General features: G+C 34.8%; 1 protein-coding gene across 17 annotated transcripts in view; it reads right to left on the reverse strand.

Moving 5' to 3' along the window:
• Positions 1-18,819, reverse strand: part of AKAP9 (A-kinase anchoring protein 9) — a 193,392-nt gene that overhangs the window by 97,295 nt on the left and 77,278 nt on the right. For all 17 annotated transcript variants that reach the window (XM_082692586.1, XM_082692587.1, XM_082692583.1 and 14 more), the window contains 5 exons: positions 12,185-14,572; positions 7,980-8,193; positions 5,825-5,904; positions 2,810-2,948; positions 1,816-1,901 (listed from right to left, as the gene is read on the reverse strand). In XM_082692586.1, the coding sequence (XP_082548712.1) occupies positions 1,816-1,901; positions 2,810-2,948; positions 5,825-5,904; positions 7,980-8,193; positions 12,185-14,572 (2,907 nt within the window). The remainder of the gene's footprint in view (positions 1-1,815; positions 1,902-2,809; positions 2,949-5,824; positions 5,905-7,979; positions 8,194-12,184; positions 14,573-18,819) is intronic.

The following is an 18,819-nucleotide window of genomic DNA, read 5'->3' on the forward strand; positions in this document are numbered from 1 at the left end:
GACAGTGAAGAGGAAAGAGACACAAAGGAAGATGAAGGATTGAGGATGGATTATGTTCTCAAAAGGAGAGATCTCTTTTTTTTCTTTTAAAGATTTTATTTATTTATTTGACAGACAGAGATCACAAGCAGGCAGAGAGGCAGGCAGAGAGAGAGAGAGAGAGAGAGAGAGAGGAGAAAGCAGGCTCCCTGCCAAGCAGAGAGTCTGATGCGGGACTCGATCCCAGGACTCTGAGATCATGACCTGAGCCAAAGGCAGAGGGTTAACCCACTGAGCCACCCAGGCACCTCAAAAGGAGAGATCTGAGGAATGTGTAAGGGGAAGGAACAGAAATAGAGAAAAACAAAGGAGCTAAAATCACAGAACAGAGGGAAGGGACAGGTTATCAATCTTAGAGGAGGTAGAAGGATATACTAACAAAAGAATAGGAAATAAAATAACCTTGGTTAGGAAAAGGAGTAATATCTTCACAGACAGAAGGAAAATAAATTAGGGCTTTCACAGATTTAAAGAAATATATATGGTCTAGAGGCAGCAGGCTGAGATAATTTATAATTGATAGCTCTAATACTTGCAGAGAAAAAAGAGCTAAGGTCAATTGCAAAGAAAAAAGGGGAGTATAAGTGGAATATATGACTTGAGGAAACTTTGTAAAGTTGGGAAATATCTACTGAAGGGCCTATGAAGGATAAAAGACCACATAAAAGAATTGCCAAGTGATCCAGAGGGTCCAACTGATGTCGACCATCCTTATGTAGTGTTACCAAACCACATCTAATTTTCTTAGCAGCCCTCAGAAACCCAAATATGAGTAGAGAAGAAGGGTCCCAGGAAAGATGATGAGGGCAGAAGAAAAACAAAAAATCCAAATCGCTAAGATTATTGGTAAGGAAATGGCATGATGATTCTGAATAGGGTTCAACATGTTGGCTATGAAGGGAAACAGAAAAGTAATTATTGTAGGGAAATGTGGAGTTAAGAAAGGATTTTTATCTACCCACTTGACCTCCTCCTCCACTTGACCTACAAAGTTATCTGTAAGATACTGGAGTAGGTTCACAAGTTTTAGAGAAGGTAAGATGAAGTTTGCTTAATTGCACAGGAAGAGAAAGAGGGAATGATAGAAAGGAGGAAGGAGAAATAGGGGAAGACAGAAGGCAAGAAAGAAGGAGGAGAAGAGAAACAAGAATTTCAGCTACAGCATCCCTCATCACCGATAGAACTTTCACTCCCTGCTAAATCTTTTAAATCCACACAACTTAATATAATGACATCAAAAGTATCGCAAACAGACAAAGAGATCCTTCTGGAATTTTTTCTACAACATGAAGATTACAACACTTATCTTTGCCAATATATGCTGTTTATTTTCCTGATATAGTTAATAAATTACACTATGCCATCTATACTCTGAGTTTTGTGTGCACACATTTCTAAAACAACTACTTGAAAGAAATTTGATATATACAATACGTTAGCTATGTTCTAACAACTACACTAATTCTATATTTCTCTAAAACAGACAGACCCACTACTTTAAAACTGTTGTATGTAAAATTAAATACAACTCTTTCGCCAAGTTTACAATCTGACATTTTATATTTATTTTATCAGGATTTCCAAAACTCCCTAAAGGGGTAAAATAAGTATTCAACTTGCAGAAATTCCTTTAGCTCACTGATACTATAAATATGTCACTTTTCCCTCATCTTTATCATGTTCACTTATTTTAGAAATTCTTGGTTGATGAAAAAGCTTACAAAATAGTACATAACACAATAAAGGAAAACATAATACATTTTCCATTTCACAGACCTTACTTAATTGTGTTTGAAGTACCAAGAGTTTATTGTATTCTTCTGTTACTTTGTTGAGAAGAGTTTCCATATTTTCTTGCAAGTCTAGATGATAAATAAACAATTATAATAATTTCACTTTATAGTAAAAGTCTGTTTCTTTCAATAAGTATTATTTATCTATTCATTACTTCAGAAAATTGCCTGCTAGAAGTACACTTCATATATTTAATTACCAAAAATTTAAATCTCATTAATGTAAAAGATGTGCTAGAAAGATAACTTGATGATTCCACATTAAAATATGCTAATTTATTTTGGTAGTCATTAATTTGTATACATTTTTTTCACTATTCATATAAATGGATAGGGATAGAAAAAATTTTACCTCTGAAAAAAATACCAAAAAACTAACTGAGATCACAGTTTGTAAAAATAAATATAGGATTCTTTTTAAGAATGATAATTTAGGAGGGTGCCTGGGTGGCTCAGTGGGTTAAAGCCTCTGCCTTCAGCTCAGGATGTGATCTCAGGGTCCTGGGATCAAGCCCCACATCAGGCTCTCTGCTCAGCAGGGACCCTGCTTCCCCCTCTCCCTTTCTGCCTGCCTCTCAGCCTGCCTCTGCCTGCCTCTCTGCCTACTTGTGACTCTGTCGAATAAAAAAAAAAAAAAAGAATGATAATTTAGGTCTTCTTATTCTTTAAAAAAAAAATCACTGACATAAATGTATTTAATAAATACAATAACTTTCAAAGGTATGGATCTATGGTGTAAAATTAAGGAAAAAATTACACAGGGAAAAACACAGGAGTAGAGGGATAAAGGATAAAGAGACAAGAAACTTGTAGACATCTTTGGTTCTCTTTATATCACAATTATTGCATTTTTTAAAAAATAAAAATCTGTATTAAATATAAGATTTCATGAATCCAATTAAGTGACTAAATCATGATTAAAAGTAAAAGTTCATCATTAAATGACTTAAGAAAATAATGTGATCAGATTTTATTACCTTGAACTTCGTATCTATAATCTTGCAATTCTAGTTCTTGATTTTCAGAAGTGTGAACACCAGCACTCTCTCTCTCTTCTACATTTACTTCACATTTTAAAGCAGGAGTATTATGTTCATCAAGGACATTGCAAAAAGTCTATTAACAACAAAATTAGATATTTTACAGAATTAAAATGTTGATGTCTACCTTTGAAAATCATTAAACATTATTTTCCTAAATGCAAAAGACAGTCAAAATGGCACAGAAAAATCAGTAGGAAAACACTCTTCTTCATACCGTGTCAGTATGCAAAAGAAATGATTAAGTCTAGATCTTTCTCCCTTAATATAGGACATGAAATTCTTAGAGCAGGAAAATAATTACAATATTAATTGCATTAAACTATTTTTTTGCTTCTAATAATGAATATAACTTGTACTTTAATCTATCATTTTCTAGCTTGGATCCTAGACTGACGTTATCTCTGTAATGTTAACCACCCTTGAAAAAATATCAGAAGACAAGGACAGAAGTTAAAAAATGATGACCCCTATAGGGGCGCCTGTCTGGCTCAGCTGAGAGTATGTGACTCTTGATCCTGGGGTCATGAGGTAAAGCCCCAAGCTGGGCACAGATCTTACTTTAAAAAAAAAAAAAAGGTGACTAGAAAGTAGTCTATAAATTCTACAGAAATTATAATATATGAAGGCACCTGGGTGGCTCAGTCTGTTAAATGTTCAATTCTTGATTCTGGCTCAGGTTGTGATCCCAGGGTCATGATATCAAGCCCCAAGTTGTGCTCCAGACTCAGTGCAGAGTCTACATGAGATTCTCTTCCTCTCTGTCAGCCCCTCCCCCTGCTTAACATACTCACTTGCTCTCTCTCAAATAAGTAAGTTAAAAAAAAAAAAAAAGAAACTATATGTAGGAGATTATGTCCATATACTTTTCTGTAACACAAAGGTAGTATTCTGTGCTTTATATACACAAACAAATTAAAAATATTTGACACATTATTCTGGTTTTTCTCCTGAACAACAAACAATTCTACCATCATTTAAAAACAATACATGACCCACAATCATTTGAGACTCACCTATGCCTCACATACAACTGGAAACAACCTCTAACTTCTAGACTTAAAAACCAAACTGCTTATTATTCCTTATTTTTTGAGATTTGCTTAGAAGTTAAATATACTGTCAATTAATAATTGAATTTATTAAATTTTCAGCACAGTTCCTAAGATGGAATTTTATCATGTTAGAGCTGATAGAAACCCCATTTACAGATGAAGAAACACTCAAAAAGATGAAGTTAACTAGTCCATGGCAATATCAACAATTAGTGACAAAACCACGTTTCATGAAGAATCCCAGAGGAACACTTTCTTAGAACAAGCTGATTCACATTTTAACTTGAGATGAGCAATCAGGTAAAGACAACTAAAAAGGAAGGAACATGTAATGTCAGCTTATAAATGAACTACTATGATTTGGGTCCTCATTCCATTATTTGCTACCAACAAGAGATACACAAGGACAATGTCTGAACCCTTTGGCAGAGGTGGAGGTGGAGATTGCTGAGTAGCTGAAGGAAGATAGGCCTTAGCTGGGCTTAGTTCTCACTTTTTGAACAATATTATAGGAAATCAGAATTGGGGCCCTTGAGTGGCTCAGCTGGTTAAGTGTCCAACTGCTTGCTTCAGCACAGGTCACGATCTCAGGGTCATGAGATGGGGCCCCAGGTTGGGCTCTATGCTCAGTGCAGAGGCTGCTCAAGATTCTCTCTCTTGCTCTCTACCCACCGCCCACCCACCTCTCTCACTCACTCTCAAATAAACAAATCTTTAAAAAAAAAAAATCAGTAAGGTAGCTCTACCTCTCCCAACTAATACCACTGTCTCCCCCCCTTCAGTTTATAAATACAAAAGCCTGGGAAGAAATCAGGGACAAGCCAAAGCATGTATTTTAAATTTTGAACTATTTCAAATATGCAGAAAAAATAATTTATTACTAACTTAAACAAACAGTAATATTTTCTCATATTATCTCCATGTTTTTTTAAAGAAACTGAACAGTACATAGAGATTTGAAGCTCTTTGTTTTAAGTACTGCCTACCCATTTTATTCACCTTTCCCTTTACCCAGAGGTAAGTAATCAAGCATACAAGCTTTATACTTTTTTGAGATTTACTGATATTAATACAGATATCAAGCACTACTAAATGGAGTTCTACTGCATGGAGATAACACAATTTATTGCCCTTATTCACAGTAATCAGAGCTGTCTCCCATTTTTAACTTATTTTTTTACAAAGATTTTATTTATTTATTTGAGAGTGAGCGAGCGTGCACAAGCAGGCGGAGCAGCAGGCAGAGGGAAAGGGAGAAATAGGCTCCCCACTGAGCAGGGAGTCCAATGCGGGGCTCAATCCCAGGACCCAAGAATCACAGGCCAACCTGAAAGCAGGTGCTTAATGGACTAAGCCACCCAGGCACCCCTCCCATTTTTAACTTAAGACACTTAAGCAATGAATAGATCTCGTACACAAATGCTTGGGCTATGGGATGTATATAACTTCAAAAATAGACCTTGTCAACTTGCTTCTCAAGGTAGTACTTTCTCACTAGCAGTATATAAGAGGTTCTATTTCAGCCCATCTTCACAAATATAATTATACTGGCATAAATAGGGTTTTCAGTTTTTGGCAACCTGAAGTGTGAAATTGTATCTTAATGGTCTTGTGCAATCTCCCCAAGAAAGTCATCAGATACACTCAACCACTGAGTGGGCAGCGGCAGGAAACAGACCTGTCTGGGGTTTTATTGGTCCACTCTTCTTTTTGTCTTAGGTATACATTTTGTCTGTTCAACTGTTAAGATAATTTACTTCAATTTATTTTATTTCAAAAGATTATGAGGAAACATTTAAATGTTCATTTTAAACTTAAAAACTTGGGAATATTTTTTAAGTGCAGTTCTGAAGCCTAGCATTTCCTGTCTAAAAGGACTTTTTAACTAATATCTTACCTGTGTAAAATAAGAACATTCTTCAGACACCGCCTTGCGTAGTTTTCCAATGAGCATTTGTAAAGGCTTTGCTTCACCACCTAACAGAACAGATACTGCATTAAACATTTAATTCACATACTTAAGTACTATTATTATATTAAACCTATATCAACTGGAAGCTTCCTTTACAATAACATTAGTTTTAAATTCTTTCTTTCAAAGTTCTTTTCTACTGCTCATTGTTAACTGTTCCAGATAATGTGTAAAATTGTTTATATGCTACAAATTGGCATAAAGCAGTGACTTACAAAATTTTTTGCTACTACCCAATACAAGAAATACATCACATATCATAACCTATTTATACATCCATGAAAAACTGACATAAGAATTTTACAAATCATTATCTGCCCTTTCTACATGCTATGTACTCCATTGTTTCCTGATCTCCCATACTCTTTTATTTAAAAAATGATGGTGACTACTCACTAACTAAATTCATCAACCATTAGCAGACCAATTAATTAACTTGTTAAAAATCACTGGACAGATTCTATCTAAAGAGGATGTCAATAAAAACAACAAACATTTAACATCTTACTACATTCAAACCCAAGGAACTCCTTTAGTGAAAACTATGGCATTCTTTTTTAAGTCACTCTTTAAATTCTACTCTCTTCAACAGAGCAACTGCACAAACTTATGAACCACCTCATTCTCAAAAGCAAATCTGTCAAGGGTGAAAGCCTAGAGATGCCTTGAACAGAAGAAGTCTAATTCATTCAGTGATTAAATAATTATTAAAGATAAAAGTTAACTGCAAGTAGTCTTCTATTTCAGGTTCCTTATATGTTCCTGCTTCCCACAGTTCCATCTTAGTCTTTTGGCCCAAACTACAGTCTCCCAGGACATCTCATTCTTTTCTCTGGCCTCAAATGATCTTCTGATACCAAATCTTTATCATCAACCCAAACCTCCCTCTTGTGTTTTGGACTTCTATTTTTAACTACCTACAAGACAACTCTTTTCTAAAGTCAGTAGGTCTCTTTAACTCAATATGTAGCAACCTGAATTTATTATTTTCCCCACAGATCTTCTCTGCATCCTCTTTGTGACTACAGTCATTTTCAATCCAACTACCCAAGCTAGAAACTTAGAAACTTAGAGATCACTCTTAATTTTTCCCTTTTCCTCCTATTTACTACAGACTACAGCCTACCTCTTTTAACTCTTAAACTTTACTGTTATAAATATTATTATTAGCAGAATTACTGCCAAAGTTGCTTAATTGGTTTACCCATCAATAGTTATCTCCTCCACTTTGCCCCATGATGTTACCTTAAAACAAACATTTTAATGTTACTCCTACTACTTAAAATCCTATAGGTCTTATCACCAGTAGCAAAAGACTTACACATGGTTCAGTCAGAGTATATAAATAAAGCCTTTTCTGATCAAGCTCCTGTCAGTCTTTCCAGCTTTATTCCCTACTACTATCTCACATAACTTGAACTCTCAATTCTCCAAAATGGATATAATCTCTCACACTTCTATGTTTAAGACTCAGGAGCCTTCTCTAAAATTCCAACCTCCTCCTTCTGCCTGCTGCCCCACCCCACTCATTCTTCCAGAAACTATGAAACTTTTCTCCTTTCTTTCTCTGTTCTTTCTAGTCATTCTTCTATTACAGAAATTATCCTATTGCTTTCTAAGAAATTATTTTATATTGCTTTCCCACTTGATTCTAATTTCTGGGGGAAAATGATTCAGTGGTTTTAGATTTCTCAAGCACTTAAAAAAAAAGATTACATGAACAATGATTACATGAATAAATGAATCCAGGACTGGGGTACAGTTACCCTCTTCTATGGGTTCTAAGGCAAGGACAAAATTATGGAAGGGTGGGTAGGCTCTAAATGATACTTATTTGTTTCATAGCATTTATAATTTTTTTTTTTAGAAACCATTTACCCAGGGGCACCTAGGTGGCTCAGTCAGTTGTTAAGTGTCTGCCTTTGGCTCGGTTCATGATCTCTGGGTCCTGGGATGGAGCCCAGCAACAGGCTCTCTACTCAGCAGGGAGTCTGATTCTCCTTCTCCCTCAGTACGCTCTTTCCCTCTCTTGCTCACTCTCAGACAAATAAAAAAAAACTTAAAAAAAGAAATCATTTACCTGTTCCTTGTGTTTTTATATTCTGTAGCTCTTGCTGGTGTATTTCCTGAAGTTCCTTTATCTTTTCCTCTTGGGCAGAAATAAGTTCCTCCTTAAGACTACAAAGAGCTTTATCTTTTTCATTTTCCATATATTCACGAACTTGATCGACATGTGTTGAATAAACCAGAGAGAGGCATATACGCTGAGCTTCCAGCTGTAGCCTTAAATCATTCTTAAAGTAAATGTATGTGCACATTAGAACATTTTTTAGTTATTAAGAATTTTAAAATAATTTAACTTCTATTTTTTATATTATTGAAAGGGGAAAATACATGAAATTACAGTTTAAAACTTCATGTAAGATAAGTCTAATTTTTTTTCACTTATATTATGCTGATCTACCTGTCTTTTCCAAGGAAAGTAGCACAATATTGTCATTACCTCAACTTTATGGTAAATTTTGATATATGGTATAGCTTAGTATGGCCTCACCTTTATTTTTCATTTAAAAATATTTTAAATATAGAGAAATGCAAAGAAGAATGTAATAAACACTTATCTACTCATACCCCAATTTAATAAATATAATTCTTTTGTCTTTTTTTCCCATTTCTCTCCTTTCTACATATTTATTTGGCTTAGAAAGAAAATAAGATTTAATCTACTATGTTCCCATTCCTCCTTCCCCAAAGGCAAACATTTTCACAAAATTTGCAACAAGTCCACTACATTTCTTATACTATCACTTTTCAGTACTTATAAATAATACATTATATTTTCTATTTCTAAGAATTTACATAATTTATGTAAAATGGTATTTATTTTGCAAATTGTTCTCATTCATTTTGAGATCTATTCCATGTAGACACAGATTAATTTAACTATGGTACAGCATCTATGAATACATGAAAATTTGTCAACTTCCTTCTTGGAGATCAACTGAATTATTTCTAATTTTTTCATATTTCAAAAATACTGCACTAAATTTTTACAGATATGTCCTTATACAAATACACTAGTGTTTCCTAGTAGACTGGCTCTCAAACTCTCTCAGACATCAGAATAATCTGGACTGCTTATTAAAACAAACTGCTGGGCCCTTTCCCCAGTGTTTCTGGTTTAGGAAGTTTGGTGGGGGGCCCTCAAATTTGAATTTTACCCTGGTTTCAAGTGCTGCTGATACTGCTAGTCAGAGACCATACTGAAAACCAACTAGAAATGTAGCTGCTGGGTCATAGGTAATATACATCAAATGTATTAAATTTTAAAAAATTATGTTTTATATAATTGTGCCAATTTACATTGATATTAATAGCATATGTGAGTATTCATCTCCCCCATTTTTTACCGAAGGACTCATTTTGCCAATCTGATGGTATAAAATATTAACTTGTTATATCAATTTATAAGGCTGAAAGTATCTTTTCATGTTTATTAACCAAGTAGCTAGGTAATAAGAACAAGGTATTTTTTAGGGAGTCACCTTTATTTCTAAGCATAAACAGTTTGTTCTGAGATGTTACTAATGTATAAATTATCTATTTCTTCTGTAAGCTTCCTTTTACACACACATATTTTACTCCCCTATCCACTGATAAGATTTGTCTTGGTAGTGACAACTGGGAAGGGACAGTATACAGGTTTGCTTCCCTTTATGTAAGTTAATGTCAAGGAGAAGATATCTGAACATCAATGAAAATGTCTTTAGCAGGGAAAACAAAATTTTTACTGAGAAAATTTGACCATTTTGATAGTTTCAAATTCAGGTCCTCTCTCAATGTCTTTTTAAAAAATCTAAATGATCTCTGGTGTTTTTAGGAGTAATTAAGTTAAAAACCACATCATGCTTTTGAAGACAATGCCAGATATTTAACAAAGCATTCATAGTTAGCAAAATAAATTTTTAAATTCTATTTAGGTTATTAAAATGTAAAATATCTTTACATTTGATAAAAGATCATAAATGTGAATACACATAGTCCCCAACTTGCAATGGTTTGACCTAGGATTTCTTGACTTTATAATGTAAAGTGTAAAAGTGATACACACTCAATAGAAACTATACTTCAAATTCTTAATTTTAATTTTTTCCTGGGCTAATAAACAGGCCATATGGATACTCTCTCATGATGCTGGGCAGCAGCAGGGAGCCATAGCACCCAGCCAGCCACATGATCATGAGGATGAACAAACAATAAAGTTACGATTTTTACCCATTCAAGCATTGTTTTTTACTTTTAGTATTCAATAAATTAATGAGATATTTAACACTTCATTATAAAACAGGCTTTCTGTTAGATGATTTGCCCAACTGTACACTAATGTAATAAGTGTTCTGAGCATGTTTAAGGTAGACTAGGTTAAACTATGATGTTCAGTAGGTTAAGTGCATTAACTTCATTTTCAACTTAAGATACTTCAATTTGCGATAGGTTTACTGTAATGTAACTCCATCATAAGATATGTATTTTTTAGAAATAAAAAGAGAACATTTTCCAAAGGCTTCCCACTGTATACAGAATAAAATCTCAACTTCTTACCAAGTCTGTAAGGCTCTCCAAGATCTTGTCTCTTCTTTCTTTTTCACTCTTTTTCTTCCACTCTCCTGCTTTCAAACTCAACTAAACACACCTTCATTCAGTTCCTGAAACTCATTTAAGTCTTCACAATTGCTCTAATTTACATGTGGTAGGCTCCCCCTTGGTCTTTCAGATATCAATTCAAATATCAATTCCTCTGAGAGAACTTTCCTGACTATCCTATTTAATGCTGCCACCACCACTACCTATCATTCTCTATCACCTTCTTTATAGGACCTACCACCTCTTCCAACTACTCTACTTGTTCCCTTGTCTACTATCTGCCTCCCTGGCTAGAATATATTCCTGTTCTCAAAGAAAGCTCTTTTGCTCTCTTGCTTACCCTATACCTGACTAGAGAATCAATAAATATCTGTTGCATAAATTAAGAAACAAAATTTTACTTAGCAGCATTATACAAGATACCTAGAGGAATTTTCCAGTTATTTCATTTTTTAAAATTATTTTTATTAACATATAATGTATTATTTGCCCCAGGGCTAGAGGTCTGTGAATCATCAGGCTTACACATTTCACAGCACTCACCATAGCACATACCCTCCCCAATGTCCATAATCCAGTTATTTCTAATATCAGTATCCGATAAATACAAATTGTCAAGAATGATTATTACTCATTATACGCATTCTTTAGTTATAGTTAGAATCAATACTTTTTGCCCCTTCAGCTTTATACAGTACTCTGAGAGAATCCTAGGACTTAAGTTGAGATTTCTTTTTCTTTTCTTTTCTTTCTTTTTTTTTTTTTTTAAAGATTTTATTTATTTATTTGAGAAAGCAAGCAAGCACAAGAAGTGAGAGCAGCAGGCAGAGGGAGAGGAAGAAGCAGGCTCTCCACTGAGCAGGGAGCCCAAAGAGGAGTTTAAACCCAGGACCTTGGGATCATGACCTGAGCTATGGCAGATGCCCAACCAACTGAGCCTCCCAGGTGCCCTGAGATTTTTTTCAAGGAAATACAGTGTTGTAACTACTGAATAAATAAGTATAAAGTACTGAAAAGTTTAAGAGTTAATTTTTAGTTGTGGAACTTCGAAAACACTAAAATAAAACAAAATGCTGAAACCAAGCTTTGAGATTACAACAAAATATTACAAAATAACTTTTTTAAAGCTCAGCTTCTCTACCAAGTTACTGAAATTCTTGCCTTTCCAAAGAAAGTATGAAACCATTCCCATGTTTTTATTTCCTTAACAGAATATATAACATAAATTAACTGAAGGAAAGCCAACAGTGTTTAAGAAAAGAGATAAAAGCAATGACAGCTAGGGCACCTGGGTGGCTCAGTCAGTTAAGCGTCTGCCTTCAGCTCAGGTCACAATCCCAGGGTTTTGGGATCGAGTCCTGCATTGGGCTCCCTGCTCAGCTGGGAGCCTGTTTTTCCCTCTGCCTGCCACTCCCCAGCTTGTGCTCACTTGCTTGTGCACTCACTCTCTTTCTGACAAATAAATAAAATCTTAACAACAACAAAAAAATAGCTGATAGGCCCTAATGAGAATTACATTATGGGGTTCATTTTCATTGTTTTGTAAAATTAATTGTGTTTTAGGAAGATGAAACATTTTTTGCATGAATTATACATTTTCACTATGTTTTAGCATCTATACATATAAATATATAAACATACCTGTTCTGATTTAAGTACACTGAGTTCCCACTGAAGTTTATCATTTCTACTTGGTTCAGCTGTCCCAAGTGATGATCCATTTGTCATTAATGGCAAGTGATCCAAAAACAACTGTTCTTGCTTGCCTTCTTTTCCAGTAGTCCTATTTTCAAAAGGAATTTTATCTTCCTCCATTATTTTTGATTCTTCAACAAAATCTTTATTTATTTTAGAAACTGATCCTCCAGAATCCTTGCTTGTCATAGTCACAACACCATCTTTTAAAGAGTCTAACTGAACATCACACACATCTACATTTTCTGTCCGTTTATGGTTAATGATGATTTCTAACTCTCTACACCTCAATAATACTTGTTCTTTCTCTTGCTTTAAAGACTTTACTTCTTCACTCAGAAAAGTAATCTCACCATGTTTCTGTTTTAATTGTTCAGAAAGATCAGACAATCTCTCCGACAGCTCTAACTTTTCTCGCTTGGTGACCTCAAGTTTTTCCATAAGTTCTGTTGTATCTTTCTCAACGACCTCACCGGTTTCCAGTGATTCTCCTATGAAAGTTTTGTCATCATCAAAGACTGAACTTTTCATTTTTACCATACTTGGATTTATTCTTTGCAAATGATGAAGCTCTTCACTAAGTGTTTTAAGCTTATTTTTATACTCTACTTCTTGTTTGTTTTTGCTGTCTTCTAAGTCAGTTTTTACCTTGAGAAGGCAAGCATAGTCCTCCTGTAACTCTTGATAGTTAACTTCAAAATTTTTTTCAGCAAATGAAAAAGTGTTCCTTTGCCTTTCAATCTCTTCAGTTAGCTGAATACATTGTTTCTTGAGGTCCTTGTTTTCCTCAGTAAGAACTTCTATTTCTTTTTGCCAGTTACAATCTTGGGATTTGGACTTAATGGGATCCATGAATATTAATCTTTCTTCTTGGTTAACAGGAGTATACATTTTCAACATGTCTTCAAGGGCTTTCTTTTCATTTTTAAGAGTGCTGTTCTCTGCTTCAAGTTGTATAAATTTTTCTTGAAGGTTATCCTCTTTTTCCTTCATTTGTTTCTCCAATAATTCAGTCTTAAGTTGCAACTCTTGAACTTCTTGTTCAAGTGTACCCTTTTCCTTTTCTTCTTGCCTGAGTATTTCAATTTCTTTTTGAAGTTCATTGATTTGAAGAGTCATTTCCTCTGATTTTGAATTCACAAGGGACTGCTGTAAATCTTTTAGCTTTGAAATTTCTAAAATTAATTGATTCTGCTTAGTTATCAAACTGTCTTTTTCAAACTGCATGGTTTCTATCTTTTTACTCATTTCATTCTGTAAGCCATCTATCTGCTGTTTGTAGTGAATGCCTAAATTATCCTTAAGTTTCTCAATATTTATTCGATGCTCAATTTCTAAATCTTCTTTTAGTTTGGAAAGTTCTTCTTCATGACTAAACAGAAGCTGTGTCCTCAGCCTCTCTAATTCAGCTTCTTGCGATTCAGCCATTCTGTCTAATACAGCATTTTTTTCTCTTTCTAACATTTCAAGTTTTATCTTGTAATTTGTAACTTCTGCTTCATGTTTTAATTCTAGTTCTTTTCTGGATTCAGAGGCAGAAACAATCTCAGCTTTCAAATCTTCCACTGTACTAAGGGACTTGTGTGCTTCACTGAGTTTACTTTCTTGTTCAGCTATTGTCTGTCTAGCTCTCTGAATCTGTTCCCTTGAAAAGCTCAATTCTTCAAAAAGGTCTTCAAGCTGCCTCTGTAGCACAGACTTTTCTCCTGAAATTACACCTAATTCTTCCTTGAGTTTTTCTTTTTGAGAGTTAGTATCTTGCAATTTTATATTCAGTTCATTTATTGCCATATTCATTAACTTTATTTGATCTTCATTAACTGTAATACTTGGACATGATCTTAAAGCATTCTCTATTTCTCCCTTATGTCGTATTTTAAGTTCATCTATCTGTGACATGTGTTGTTTTATTAACTCCTGTTTCATCTGTACTATCTGCTGCCCGTACATCTCATCCAGCTCTGCCCGGAGCTGTTCTAATTTTCTTTGTGTTTCTTGTTCCATTCTTTGTAGAATATCAGTTTCAAATTGGCTATCTTTATGATTTTTCTTCTGAAGTTCTTCAACTGTCCCCATTAATTGTTTTATTTCTTCAGAACACTGTCTTTCTTTTTGCTTGGAATTAGTCAACTCTAATTTCATGTTTTTAATCTCTTGGTTCTTTTGTACAACCTGTTCTTGTAATTCTTCCAGTAATTTATCAGCAACTGTGACTTTATCCATTAGCTCTACAGTTTTTTTTTCATCTTCTATTATTTTTGTATTTAATTCTTCAATGATTGTATCCTTTTCCTGTATTTCTTTCTTTGAGCTTTCTACTTTTTTGTCTTGTTCCTTTAGAAAGAAAAAAACGAAAACATAAAAATGGCATTTTTAGTTCCTGGCAACTTACATTGTTTAACCTCAATACCAGAAGACTGAGAAACATCTGTTTTTGTTCAAAATTCTGTAAAAAGTAATTGCAAGCCTTGCCCCTTAATATTTCCCAAGTCAATGAGATAAGACTTGTGTACCCAACACTATTTGTGAGCAAACACTACAGCAGTGTTGGTCTTCCTGAAAGAAAGAAATTCTTACACTGCTATGGTTAAAAATATTAATTTCAAAATTAGTAGGATTAAAATGTCTAGGCCATTACATTTTCATCTTTCTTATTAACTGATGAACATTCTAAGAACTTAGTATTTTCTGTAGCTATAGTACTATGTACTCTTTGTTCCAGAACAAAGTCTTAAATATAACTCAAGATTCCTTCCATGTATTCTAGTGACTTGAAGGTGTTTGATGGGCAAGTGCTATGAAAAGACTAAAACAACAACAAAAACAGCTTCCTATGGGTCTGCCTTAGCTTCATTCCTGTGGTCTGCCTTAGCTTCATTCCTGTGGCTAAGTAAAATTAGAAATTTAGAGATATCCAACACGTAAGTGGCTAAATCTCGAATAACATATAAGACCACTATACCATTTATGGCACATTCACTTGATCCTAGACTTTGGGTTTGAACAGAAATTTGAAAGCAGGACAGATATCTTCTTCTCGTTCTGACTTGGGCCTCTACTTTGGAACTGTATATAAGCCTAAATCTAGAACATAGCTCAAGGTACATCCATAATCACAATCATTCATAAGAGTGGTATAGCATAAAGAAGTTAAGCAGAAGCATTAGAAAGAAAGTTCTGTTTCTTAGTTTCCTAAATAGTTTAGGGCGAGGTCCCAAGTACAAAGAAAGTACAATGTTCCAACAAGTGGAACAGAATATAAGTAGGTAAGTAAAATCACCTTACTGAGACAATAGTCCCAGGCCAAGAGGATTTAAAGGCAGCCTGAATGAATGTACTCACATCTCTAAAGAAAAAATTTTAAGTCTAGAGAAAGGAAAGCCTCAGAGAGTTGGCACCACTCATTTCATCCATACGAGAAGAACGCTTCTCGTCTAGAGAAGAGAATCAAGGTGCCTTGAGGCTGAAAATTCTGATCCCTCTGGGAAAACCATATCTAATGAAGAAAGCAATGTAAGGGGTTGTAGCAAACAGAATTTAAGAATTTCAATCCACAAACATGACTTTCCTACTGCGAGATGATACATCAAGTTATCATAGCCTAATGCTACAGAACATTGGACTCCAATATCCTTTAATCTCATGCTCACTAAACAAACAATTTCCTGTTATTATTTGGCTTTTCAAATTCATTTGCTCATGGAAAGAAAGTAAAATCCAATGAACTTGAAGTATACAGGTCTCTGTGATAATTATTTCTCACTGTAAATTAATACTCTTATATTCAAGGTTTAAACGTTAGCCTCTTCAAATTGAAAAACCTAAGCCTATCTCAGAGGTAGTTCAAAACTCAGTTGATAGAAGATAAAAACCAGACTTCTCAGCCTACAAGTCAAAGGTCAGATTCTGCACTATATAAATTAAGGCAATGAATATCCTTCTGTGAAGTCTCTTGAGCAAAATTCTATACTTTTTTCCTGGTCATCCTATATTCCATTCAATTTCGCCATTAAGTTATTACACCAAGAGCTGAGCCTTCTGACTTTAATTTCTATACTACAATATGACATTTAAATCAGTTTAATCTCTTAAATCTCAGTGTTTTCATCTGCAAAATAAATGTAGTATTTCTTCTATGTCATGGAATATGCTTGAAGCTGAAAGAAAAATATATTAATGTGTTTTATGCTCTCTGTGCTATGTACATATGTGATACATTTATATACTAGAAAGTGTCTATAATGCATTTGGAATCTGTAAGAAAGTAAAATTAATTCAGAAGGCCAACTTCAGTTGATTTATTAAATAAGTAATTAGTCTTGAAATGTTAACATTGTAAAATCTACAATACTTCTATTTCCTGATTTTCAGTTTTGGGGAGGAACCCTCATAAAAACTTTAATTCAGAATTGTCCAGTATGTGATACAATGGCAAACAATGACAACTCTTCATTCAATTGTGAAATAATACAAAATCATGGCTCATTTTTCTTAGTACTGTTTATTTCAAAATACAAGGTTTTAAAATATTTATTTTCTGTTGCAAAAGACAGCTCTGTGGTCGAAGATACAATCCCTTTGTTTCTGGAAACAAGACCTGAGGGAGTGGGGAATAACGGACTTTCTGCCTGTGACCACTATACCATGGGAAGTTCAGAGGATTAAAGACAATGAGAATGAGGGGAATCAAGTATAGCTATCTAATGGGGAGATGGAGAGAAGTAAGTTGGGGGAAATTGGAGGGGGAGATGAACCCTGAGAGACTGTGGACTCGAGAAAAAAAACGGAGCTGAGGGTTTTGGAGGGGCAGGGTTGGGTGAGCCTGGTGGTGGGTATTATGGAGGGTACGTATTGCAAGGAGCACTGAGTGTGGTGCATAAACAATGAATTCTGGAACATGAAAAGAAATTAAACACACACACACACACACACACACACACACACACACACACACAACTAGAGTTCCCTATTACCCTGCAACTACTGGGTATTTACCCCAAAGATACTGATGTAGTGAAAAGAAGGGCCATCTGTACCCCAAATTTTATAGCAGCAATGGCCACATCACTAAACTATGGAAAGAACCAAGATGCCCTTAAACGGACAAATGGATAAAGAATACATGGTCCATATATACAAAGGAGTATCAAACCTCCATCAGAAAGGATGAATACACAACTTTTGTATCAACATGGACGGGACTGGAAGAGATTATGCTTAATGAAATAAATCAAGCAGAAAGAGTCAATTATCATATGGTTTCACTTATTTGTGGAGCATAAGGAATAACATGGAGGACATTGGGAGATGGAAAGGAGAAGTGAGTTGAGGGAAATTGGAGGGGGAGACAAACCATAAGAGTACTGTGGACTCTAAGAAACAACTGAGGGTTTTGGAGCAGAGAGGGGTAGAAAGTTGGGTGAGCCTGGTGGTGGGTATTATCAAGGGAACATATTGCAGGGAGCACTGGGTGTGGTGCATGAACAATGAATTCTGGAATAGTGAAAAGAAATAAAATAAAATATTTTTTTTAAAAAAAGTGTAGTTGTCTAGGGGACCATGACAGTTTCAACTATCACCCTAATGCACTAGTCCCTCAAGTGCACTGGTGGAACTACTACTCAGGGGGATACATACAAAGTGGGGATAAAAAAGGGGGAAATTAAAATAATTTCAAATAACACTGCCTACTGAATATAATAAATACTAATAAAATCCAACTTATAGGCTCTTCCAACTAGGCCTAGACTACCTTTCTACACTTCCTCCTGTAAAGACTCACTTTCAAAGACTATTTCTAGTTAAACTATTTTTTTCTACCTAGACCTTTTTAACATGGGTCAGCCTGGATGTTTATATACAGTCCATCCTCTATCTAAAATGTCCTTCCAGGGCGCCTGGGTGCCTCAGTTAGGCCTCTGCCTCTGGTCATGATCCAGCCCCCTGTTAGGCTCCCTGCTCGGTGGAGAGCCTGCTTCTCCCTCTCCCTCTGCCTCTCCCCTTGCTTGTGCTCTCTCTCTCAAATAAATAAATAAAATCTTAAAAAAAAAAAAAAAGTCCTTCCTATCAATCAGCTCAGACTCATAATGTATTTGCTTATTTACCAAATGAATATTAGCTGCTAATATGCCACACATTATGCCTACTGCTGAGAAAATAAAATATAATTATAGAGAAATTATTCCAACTTACAGACATGCCTCAAATATCATCTACCCCTAAAGCCATCCTGAGTCACTTCCCTTATAAAGTCAGACCTACTCAAAACACTTTTTATCTATGTTTGCCCTTGTTTTGTGCTATCTTGTGTATGTGCCAAACTAAACCATGAGGTCCGGTGAAGAAAAGGGCAAATTTTAGGCATTGTTATCTTCTGCAAGAGGCTGGTACAAAATAGGTGTTCTGTAAACAGCTATCTAAAGATTTTTAAGTTACATTGGTTGTAAAGCATACCATTTCATAATTTCAGTATCTTAAATTTGTATGTTTCATATTTTCCTAAGGGTATAGTCTCTGGAATAAGGCTGGCTAGGTTTGAAATCTGGCTCTACCAACCATTACCTGTCTGATTAGGCAATTTA

Source organism: Mustela nivalis, assembly GCF_964662115.1.
Source record: "Mustela nivalis genome assembly, chromosome: 12".
Taxonomy (NCBI): domain Eukaryota; kingdom Metazoa; phylum Chordata; class Mammalia; order Carnivora; family Mustelidae; genus Mustela; species Mustela nivalis.